The sequence below is a fragment of the Pongo abelii genome, chromosome 20 (genome assembly GCF_028885655.2).
Source record: "Pongo abelii isolate AG06213 chromosome 20, NHGRI_mPonAbe1-v2.0_pri, whole genome shotgun sequence".
Taxonomy (NCBI): domain Eukaryota; kingdom Metazoa; phylum Chordata; class Mammalia; order Primates; family Hominidae; genus Pongo; species Pongo abelii.
In genome coordinates, this window is record NC_072005.2 from 10,226,543 (window position 1) to 10,237,566 (window position 11,024).

At 48.8% G+C, this 11,024-nt stretch overlaps 1 protein-coding gene across 12 annotated transcripts in view; it reads right to left on the reverse strand.

Annotated features, from left to right (window-relative positions):
• DNMT1 (DNA methyltransferase 1) overlaps nucleotides 1-2,791 on the reverse strand; it is a 73,939-nt gene extending 71,148 nt beyond the window's left edge. For all 12 annotated transcript variants that reach the window (XM_054539630.2, XM_054539627.2, XM_054539629.2 and 9 more), the window contains exon 1: nucleotides 2,261-2,791. In XM_054539630.2, coding sequence (XP_054395605.2) covers nucleotides 2,261-2,640 — 380 coding nt within the window. In that variant the 5' untranslated portion in view covers nucleotides 2,641-2,791. The remainder of the gene's footprint in view (nucleotides 1-2,260) is intronic.
• Between the last annotated feature and the right edge of the window lie 8,233 nt (nucleotides 2,792-11,024).

Here is an 11,024-nt window from a genome sequence, read left to right on the forward strand (position 1 = left end):
AGGATCGCTTGAGGCCAGGAATCGAAGACCAGCCTGAGCAACATGGCAAGACCCCATCTCTACAAAATAAAAAAAAGGAATAAAAAAGGAAGGCCGGGCCCAAACTTCTCTGAATTGGGTGTAACATCATGAAGCCAGGCACTTTCATAATTTCACTTCCATTCCATTTTAAATCAAGTTTTATTTTGGGAGGATACTGGCACAGATGATTCAAGAAGATATATACCCACTAACTGGTTAAGAAGTGGTTTGACTATAATCCCAGCACTTTGGGAGGCTGAGGCAGGTGGATCACTTGAGGTCAGGAGTTCGAGACCAGCCTGGCCAACATGGAGAAACCCCGACTCTACTGAAAACACAAAAACTAGCCAGGCGTGGTGGTGTGCACCTGTAATCCCAGCTACTTGGGAGGCTGAGACAGGAGAATCACTTGAACCCCGGAAGTGGAGGTTGCAGTGAGCCGAGATCACGCCACTGCATTCCAGCCTGGGTGAAAGAATGAGACTCCATCTCAAAAAACAAACAAAAAAAAGAAAGTAGTAGTTAAGGCATGATGGCTCATACTTGTAATCCTAACCTTTGGGACACACAGGCAGGAGGATTGCGTGAGGGCAGGGGTTTAAGACCAGCCCGGGCAATATGGTGAAACCTCACGTATACAGAAACAAAAACTAAGAAAGTCAGCTGGGCATGGTGGTGGGTGCCTTGTGGTCCCAGCTACTCAAGAGGCTGAGAATCCCTTGAGCCCAGGAGTTCAAGGCTACAGTGAGTTATACTTGTGCCAGGGCACTCCAGCCTGGAAGACAGTGAGACCCATTTCTAAAAACAAAAAGTGTTTCTTTGAGACAGGGTCTCACTCTGTCACCCAGGCTGGAGTGCAATAGCGCGATCTCAGCTCGCTACACACAGCCTCAACCTCTGGGGCTCAAGTGATACTCCCACCTTAGTCTGTTGAGTAGTTGGGACCACAGGCGCACGACACTACTCCTGGCTAATTTTTGTATTTTTAGTAGAGATGGAGTTTTGCCCTGTTGCCCAGGCTGGTCTCAAACTCCTGGCTCAAGAGATTCGTCCGCCACTGCCTCCCAAATTGCTGGGATTACAGGCGTAAGCCACAGCACCCAGCCTTCAAAAAAAGAGAAAAAGCGGGGGTTGAACCAAATATCCATCCCTCCCCAAAGACCCAAATCAGAACTGGACTGGCCCAACCAGGTCAGTTAACAAGCCCAAGGAAATAGAAAAATGGCAAAGAGTGCTTTCACAAATCCAGCTGGAAGTGTCCACGCCTGGTGAGGGTTCCTATGACTCATGCACACCTCACTTGAACAAATTTTCAGGAATGAACTGATGGCATTCATGAACAAGGGGCTGGGACCAGTGCTCCCACTGATCCTTGTGCACGGAAGTTGGACAGAGGCATGAACTGCTAAAGCCAGGGCCTCCAACATTAGACACACATACTAAAGAACACACAGAAACACACACGAAAGTGTGGCCAGTTCTCATTAGCAAGACGTCCCTGATGCCCACGGCTCACAGGCACAGATTTACAGGAAAAGACCAATCATGCAGCCTTCACGTTTCCCGGGCCCTGCGCTGCAATGCACGGTTAAAGTTCCTGCCAAAACATGGACTTTCCCAAGGAGCAAGAAGCACACAGTCCCAAGTGACAGAATGAGTACCCCCACGGAAGGCTGGGCTCTCAAACATGAGCCAGCCCAGCCCAGGCCCCGACGGGTGACATCCGTCTCTGGAGGCCGCCATCGGGATGCACAGCTTTGGGGGAAAGGCACTGAGGGACCCCCCACCACAGAAGCGCCCCCGGGGACCAGGCCGGACACCGGAAGTGGAGGCCGAAGTGCCGGTGCCCGAGGGGTGTCCGTTGGCCGCGGGCTGCCCACTTCCTGTGCAACCAAGCTGGACGCAGGAGCCGGGGCCACCGCTGCTTGAAGAAGGGGACCCCGGAGACGAACCCAAAGCTTGCTGTATTTGCGTATCAAAAGAGAACCCCCACCCCGCCTAGTTTCTAGCCACCAGGGAGCTACGGGGGAATCCACGGCCCATTTTGGCGCCAAACAGCCCGGGCACGCGCGACCGGAAGTGCCACCCTGCCCGCGCCAACTGCCGCTGCGCGCCGCACCACCCCACGCATGCGCGCCCGTCTGTCAGCAGCGGCCACCGGCCACCCCGAGGGGAAGCGACCCCCCACCCAGCGCCCTGCCTGTCCCCCCGAGTCCGTGTTCCCCCCCATGGTACCTACCGCCTGCGGACATCGTCGGGCAGCGAGATGGCCGGGACGGCCAGTGTGGGCACCCGGGCTGGGGCGGTACGCGCCGGCATCTCGGAGGCTTCAGCAGACGCGGCGGCGGCAGCGCAGGCGCCCCGGCTTTTCGCGCGGAAACCGATGGGGAGGGGCGATGAGCGGAGGCGGCGTCTACCACCCCAGTCCGGGCGTGGGGGAGAAGGGGAGGTACCAAACGGAGAGAGGCGATACCCTGTGCAGAAGGATGGAACGGAGCCGGCCATGCCCAGGGAACACGCATGCGCAAGGCGGGCACGCACCCCCACGCGGAGCAGTGGGCTCGTCCAAGCTCCACGGTTTGCTGGGAGGTGGGCACGGTGCCCGAGGCATTCATTCATTCATTCTTTCAGGTGTGATGGGGATAAAGCAGCGAGAAGCCCCCAAGGGCTTGTGAGAGCCCTTGAGTAAAGTCCTCAGTTCCAATCCAACCTCCATCTATTTGCTGGCTATACGACCTTGGGTGGGTCACTAGGGCTCAGCCTCTGTGTCCTCATCTGTAAAACGGGGTAATTGCACCTACTCTAGAAAATCTTCAATATGCACAGAATTCGTAGCTAGTACCAAGAATCTCACAGTGTATAGAGGCCCGTGCCACTTCTATACCCAGTGTGTGTGGGGTTTTTTGTTGCCTTTTTTAAGAACCACGTGGCTCACGCCTGTCATCCCAGCACTTTGGGAGGCCAGGGTGGGAGGATCGCTTCAGCCCAGGAGTTTTAGACCAGCCTAGGTAACATAGAGAAACTGCATCTCAAAAAAAAAAAAAAAAAAAAAAAAAAAGAAAGAAAGAAAGAAAAAAAGAAAAGCAAAAATTAGCTAGGCGTGGTGGCATGTACCCGTAGTCCAAACTACTCCAGAGGTTGAGACAGGAAGATCACTTGAACCAGAGAGGCAGAGGTTGCAGTGAGCCATGATTTTACCACTACATTCCAGCCTGGGAGACAGAGCAAGACCTTGTCTCAAAAAAATAAAAATAAAAAGTAAGAATAAATTAAGAAGCACCATGCCAGGCGCAGTGGCTCACGCCTGTAATCCCAGTGCTTTGAGAGGCCCAGGTGGGAGGATCGCTTGAGGTTAGGAGTTCAAGACCAGCCTGAGCAACATAGGGATACCCCATCTCTACAAAAAATACAAAGATTTGCTGGGCATGGTGACACACACCTGTAATCCTAGCTACTTGGGAGGCTGAAGTGGGAGGATGGCTTGAACCCTGGCAGTGTAGGCTGCAATGAGCCATGATTGGGCCACTGGACTCCTGCCTGGGTGACAGGGTAAGACCCTGTCTCACTCTGTCACCCCGGCTGGCGTGCAGTGGTGAGATCTTGGCTCACTGCAACCTCTGCCTCCCAGGTTCAAGTAATCCTCATGCCTCAGCCTCCCTAGTAGGCTGGGATTACAGGCGTACTCCACCACGCCTGGCTAATTTTTGTATTTTTAGTGGTAGAGACAGGGTTTCACCATGTTGGCCAGGCTAGTCTGGGACTCCTAGCCTCAAGCAGTCCACTTGCCTCCGCCTCCCAAAGTGCTGGGATTATAGGCCTAAGCCACTGCAACCGGCCAGAATTTTTTTTTTTTTACAGCACCAGAACATGAGGGAAAGATTGTGTCTTTAACAAATGGTGCTGAGAAAACTGTATAACCACATACAAAAGAAAGAAGTTGGACCCTTACCTTATACCATATACAAAAACACAAAATTTTTTAAAGACTTAAACATAAGACCTGAAACTGTAGTGCTCCTAGAAGAAAACATGGGGAAAAGCTTCATGACATTGGATTTGGCAATGATTTCTTGGATATGACAGCAAAACACAGGCAACAAGACAAAAGATAGACAAATGGGTTTGCAACAAACTTAAGGATAGCTATAGAGCAAAACAAATGACCAACACAGTGAAAAGGCAACCTACAGAATGGGGAAAAAAAAAGTTTGCAAACGATATTATCTGGTAAAGGGTTAATATCCAGAATATATGAAAAATTACAGCCAGGCATGGTGGTTCATGCTTGTGATCCCTGCACTTTGGGAGGCCCAGGCAGGCAGATCACTTGGGCCCGGTAGTTTTAGACCAGCCTGAGCAACATGGCAAAACCTCGTCTCTACCAAAAAAAGAAGAAAAAAAATTATATAAAAAATAAATTACTACCAGTCAGGCTTGGTGGCTCACGCCTGTAATCCCAGCACTTCGGGATGCCAAGGTGGGTGGATCACCTGAGGTCAGGAGTTTGAGACCAGCCTGGCCAACATGGTGAAACCCTGTCTCTCCTCAAAATATAAAAATTTTCTGGGCATGGTGGTGCACCTGTAATCCCAGCTACTCGGAAGGCTGAGGCAGGAGAATCACTTGAACCCGGGATGCGGAGGTTGCAGTGAGCCAAGATTGCACCATTGCGCTCCAGCGTGGGCAACAAGAGAGAAACTCTGTCTCAAATAAAAATTTTAAAAATAATAAATTTCCACAATGGAACAACAAAAACTCGATTTACAAATGAGCAAATGGGCTGGGTGCGGTGGCTCACACCTGTGATCCCAGCACTTTGGGAGGCCGAGGCAGGGGGCAGATCACGATGTCAGGAGATCGAGTCCATCCTGGCTAACATGGTGAAACCCCATCTCTACTAAAAATACAAAAAATTAGCCAGGTGTGGTGGCAGTTGCCTGTAGTCCCAGCTACTCAGGAGGCTGAGGCAGGAGAATGGTGTGAACCCAGGAGGTGGAGCTTGCAGCGAGCCGAGATCGCACCACTGCACTCCATCCAGCCTGGGCAACAGAGTGAGACTCCGTCTCAAAAACAAACAAAAAGAGCAAATGATTTGAATACATACTTTCCCAAAGGAGATATGCAAATAGAAAACAAGCATATGAAAAGATGCTCAACATCACTGGTCATCGGGGAAATGCAAATCAAAACCACAATGAAATATCCCTAAGACCCCTTAGAATGGCCACTGTCAAATAATAAGTGTTGGTGAAGATGTGGAGAAATTGGAACCCTTGTGCACGGTTGAGAGTCGAATAAAATGGTAGAGCTGCTATGAGAAAGAGCATGGAAGTTCCTCAAAAAAATTAAAAATAGAATTATCATATGATCCAGCAATCCCATTTCTGGATATAAATTGAAAAGAATTGAAAAGAGGATCTTAAAGAGATATTTGCATACCCGTCTTCATTGCAGCATTAGTCACAACAGCCAAGAGACAGAAAAAAAAAAAAAAAAGATCATATTGCTGCTAAGAGATGGGGTCTTGCTGTGTTGCCCAGGCAGGTCTCAAACTCCTGGGCTCAAGGCATCCTCCCACCTCAGCTTCTTAAGTAGCTGGGACTACAGGTATGTGCCACCACAATGGGCTAATTTTTATATTTTTTGTAGAGACAGGACTTCTCCATGTTACCCAGGCTGGTCTCAAATTCCTGAGCTCAAGCAATCTGCCGGCCTTGGCCTCCCAAAGCGCTGGGATTACAGGTGTAAGCCACTGCACCCAGCCTAATTCAGTCTTTAAAAAAGAAAAAATGGCCAGGTGCAGTGGCTCACACCTGTAATCCCAACACTTTGGGGAGCCAAGGTGGTTGGATCACCTGAGGTCAGGAGTTCGAGACCAGCCTGACCAACATGGAGAAACCCCATCTCTACTAAAAATACAAAATTACCCGGACATGGTGGCTCATGCCTATAACCCCAGCTACTCCGGAGGCTGAAGCAGGAGAATTGCTTGAACCCGGGAGGTGGAGATTGAGGTGAGCCGAGATTACACCATTGTACTCCAGCCTGGGCAACAAGAGGGAAACTCCATCTCAAAATAAATAAATAAATAAATAATATAAAAGTAAAAATACAAAATTAGCTGGGTATGGTGGCACGCACCTGTAATCCCAGCTACTTAGGAGGTTAAGGCAAGAGTACTGCTTGAACCCGAGAGGTGGAGGTTGCTGTGAGCTGAGATCGCACCATTGCACTCCAGCCTGGGTGACAAGAGTGAAACTCCGTCTCCAAAAAAGAAAAGAAAAGAAAAAATATCTTATTATATGCTACAACATGGATGAAACTTGAGGACATTACGCTCAGTGAGAGAACCTAATCACACAAAGACAAATACCTCACAATTCCACTTATGAAGTATCTAAAGTAATCAAAATCTTAGAAACAGAAAGTAGAATAGTGGTTACCAAGGACGGGGGGGAAGGAGGAAAAGGAGTTATTGTTCAAGAGTTTCAGTTTTACAAAATGATTCCAGAGATCTGTTGCACAACAATGTGTATATACTGAACTGCACACTGAAAAATTGACAAGATGGTAAATAAAATACTATTAGTAAATGGGGCTAAGTTTTTTTGTTTTGTTTTGTTTTGTTTTTGACAGAGTCTCGCTCTGTCGCCCAAGCTGGAGTGCAGTGGCACGATCTCGGTTCACTGTAACCTCTGCCTCCTGGGTTCAAGAGATTCTCCTCCCTCAGCCTCCTGAGTAGCTGGGATTACAGGCACGCGCCACTACGCCCAGCTAATTTTTGTATTTTTAGCAGAGACAGTGTTTTGCCATGTTGGCCAGGCTTGTCTTGAACTCCTGACCTCAAGTGATCCGCCCACCTCGGCCTCCCAAAGGGCTGGGATTACAGGCATGAGCCACGGCACCTAGCCCTAAAAAGTACTTTACCTTCAACAACAAGAAGCACCAGAAAGGAGTTTAAAATTAGGGCATATTTTTACATTTTTGTATTGCAAAATATTTGTATTATAAAATTCACAAGTGAATGTGTTTATATGCATGTACATACACATGCACACACAGTTCCCCCAACAGCTGGTAAGGAAGGGTCATCCTGGCCAGAAGTGAACCTTCACACAGACCCTCCATTTGCTATGAATTGCTCACACTTGGCAGGACCCAGGAAGACTGAATAATAAGACTAAAATTCCCAGCGATTAATATTGAATCAGCACTTACGTAGTCTATCAGGCTCTTTAGATAACTTTTTTTTCTTTTTCAATTTTTTTTTTTTTAAGAGAGACAGGGTCTTACCATGTTGCCCAGGCTGGTTTTGAACTCTTGAGCTCAAGCAATTACAGACGTGAGCCACTGTGCCTGGGGCTTTTTGTTTTTGTTTTTTGTTTTTTTTTTGAGATTGAGTCTCGCTCTGTAGCCCAGGGTGGAGTGCAGTGGCGCGATCTCGGCTCACTGCAAGCTCCGCCTCCCGGGTTCATGCAATTCTCCTGCCTCAGTCTCCCGAGTAGCTGGGATTACAGGCGCCCACCACCAAGCCCAGCTAATTTTTTGTGTATTTTTAGTAGAGACGGGGTTTCACTATGTTGGCCAGACTGGTCTCAAACTCCTGACCTCGTGATCTGCCTGCCTCGGCCTCCCAAAGTGCTGGGATTACAGGCGTGAGCCACCGCGCCGGCTGTTTTGTTTTGTTTTGTTTTTTGAGACAGGGTTTCACTCCCATCTCTCAGGCTGGAATGGAATGGTGTACAATCTCGGCTCACTGCAACCTCCACCTTCCAGGCTCAAGCGATTATCTTGCCTCGGTCTCCTGAGTAGCTAGGAATACAGGCATGCGCCAGCATGCCTGGTTAATTTTTGTAGAGACGAGGTTTTGCCATGTTGCCCAGGCTGGTCTCAAACTCCTGAACTCAAGTGATCCTCCTGCCTTGGCCTCCCAAAGTGCTGTAATCACAGGCCTGAGCTACTGTGCCCAGCCTTCTTCTATTTTGAGACAGGGTCTCACTCTGTCACCCAGGCTGGAATGCAGTGGCACGATCACCATTCACTGTAACCTTAGCCTCCCAGTCTCAAGCAATCCTCCCATCTCAGCCTCCCAAGTAGCTAGGACCCACAGGCACACACCACCAGGCTTGGCTAATTTTTTTATATATTTTTGTAGAGACAGGGTGTCCCATGTTGCCCAGCCTGGGAATTATTTATTCCTTAACCATAAATGTAGGTAGCAGGACCCTGTTTGCCATGGCCTGAAATATTCATCACATAGGACTCTCAGAGGCCACTTACCCAAGATCATAGACTCACTCAGCAGTAAGGACCATGAATCCAGCTGTCTTTCATCCAGAACCTGAGGGCAAAACAGTGGCCCCAGGGATGGCCAGTTGTCCAGGCCATGGGAGACCAAAGGGATAGCACTTGAAGGAAGCTGGACTAGGGTAGGAACAGAAAGGGAATGACAGAAGACAGTCTCACCAGAGTAAACCTTAGGCCCATAAACCTGTCAGAACCCATGATCAGGGCCCCTAACCCACCTTAGAGCCAGGGGAGGAGATAGGAAGAGGGGACAGATGAACAGACCTCCTACTCAGGGACTTCAATGCAAGGAGACAAGCTGCGTTTATTGGAGACTTCCTCTAAGCTAGATTTCCTTTGTAACAGCATTGTCAACCTTGTCAGGAAGAGATGGCTTGACCCATCTTCCAGATATGGGGGAAAAAACTCAGATATGGAAACGATTTGCCTTAAGGGCACCCTGCAAGTTGGAATTTGCTTCCAAGTTGTTTGGGCAAAAAATCCAGCCATCTCCTTTCATGCTTCTCCTTGCCTCAGATGCAAAACATGAGCAAGCTCTGCTGGTTCTTCCTCTAAAATACAAGCCAAGTCTTTCTACTTATCCACGCTCCTGCTACCCCAGCCCAAACTGCCATCATCACTCACCTGGACTTCATTCTAGAAGCCTCCTCCCTGACCTCTCAGCTGCCCTGGAGAGTCCCTTCCAAACACTTCGGCTAGAAAGCTTTATTTTATTTATTTATTTATTTATTTATTTATTTAGAGACAGAGTCTTACTCTGTCACCCAGGCTGGAGTGCAGTAGCACAATCTCAGCCCACTGCAACCTCTGCCTCCCGGATTCTAGCAGTTCATCTGCCTCAGCCTCCCGAGTAGCTGGGATTACAGGCACTCGCCACCATGCCCGGCTAATTTTTGTATTTTTAGTAAATACGAGGCTTCACCATGTTAGCCAGGCCAACTCCCCTGACGTGTGATACACCCACCTCGGCCTCTCAAAGTGCTGGGATCACAGGTGTAAGCCACTGCACCAGGGCTTTTTTTTTTTTTTTTTTTTTTTTGAGATGGAGTCTCACTCTGATGCCCAGGCTGGAGTGCAATGGCGTGATCTTGGCTCACTGCTACCTCCATCTCCCAGGTTCAAGCAATTCTCTTGCCTCAGCCTTCCAAGTAGCTGGGACTACAGGAACAAGCCACCATGTCCAGCTAATTTTTTGTATTTTTAGTAGAGATGGGGTTTCACCACGTTGGCCAGGCTGGTCTCAAACACCTGACCTCAAGTGATCCACTCGCCTCAGCCTCCCAAAGTACTGGGATTACAGGTGTGAGCTACGTGTCCAGCCTTTTTTTAAATAACAACAACAACAACAACCCAGCTGGGGTCTCACTGTCACCACAGGCTAGAGTACAATGACATGATCATAGCTCACTACAGCCTCAAACTCCTGGGCTCAAGCAATCCTCCTACCTTAGCCTCCCAAAGCACTGGGATTACAGGCATGAGCCGCTGCTCATGCAGCCCTGAGAAATGTTTACAAAAATAAACTGGAACATGCCATCCCCTTCTTCGCCACTAAAACCTTCCAGAACTTCCCATTGTTCTTGAAATAAAATCTAAGCATTTTATTATTTTTATAGGGTCCTGTTTGGGTGAGTCTTATTCCTCCCTTCACTGAGCACCAGTTTTGGGGTGTTTTTTTTTTTTTTGAGACGGAGTTTCACTCTTGTTCCCCAAGCTGGAATGCAGTGGTGTCATCTCAGCTCACTGCAGCCTCTGCCTCCTGGATTCCAGTGATTCTCCTGCCTCAGCCTCCCATGTAGCTGGGATTATAGGCACGCACCACCACACCCGGTTAATTTTTGTATTTTTAGTGGAGACAGAGTTTCACCATGTTAGCCAGGCTAGTCTCGAACTCCTGACCTCAAGTGATCCGCCCACCTCGGCCTCCCAAAGTATTGGGATTACAGGCATGAGCCACTGCACCCGGCGTAGCTTTATTTACATTTTGTATTTTTGAGACAGGGTCTCACTCTGTCGCCCAGGCTGGAGTGTAGTGGTGCAATCACAGCTCACTGCAGCCTCCAACTCCTGGGCTCAAGCAATCACCCTGCCTCAGCCTCCCAAGTAGCTGGGACTACAGGTACACATCACCACGTCTGACTAGTTTTGTTTTGTTTTGTTTTGGTAGAGACAGGGTCTTGCTATGTTGCCTAGGCTGGTCTTGAACTCCTGGGCTCAAGCAATTCTCCTGCTTCAGCCTCCCAAAGTGCTGGGATTACAAGTATGAGCCACTGCCCCTGGCCTCTCAAGTTCTTAAGTGCCCCAAAGCCTTTGTTTTTGCTGCCACTTCTGCCCAAATCAGCCTTCTGGAAGATTCACACAGTTCAATGTTGCCTCAAAACAGAGGCTTCCCCAGACCACTGGGAAGCAACCCTTTACCCACCTAGTCATGCTTTACTGTTACTGTTTTTTTGTAGCATTTACCACTGTCAAAGATTCTTTTTTTTTTTCTTTCTTAGAGTCTTGCTCTGTCACCCAGGCTGGAGTGCAGTGGTGCAATCTCTATCTTCCAGGTTCAAGCAATTATCCTGCCTCAGCTTCCCGAGTGGCTGGGATTACAGGTACCCACCACCACACCTGGCTAATTTTTTGTATTTTTTTAGTAGAGACGGGGTTTCACCATGTTGGCCAGGCTGGTCTCGAACTCCTGACCTCAG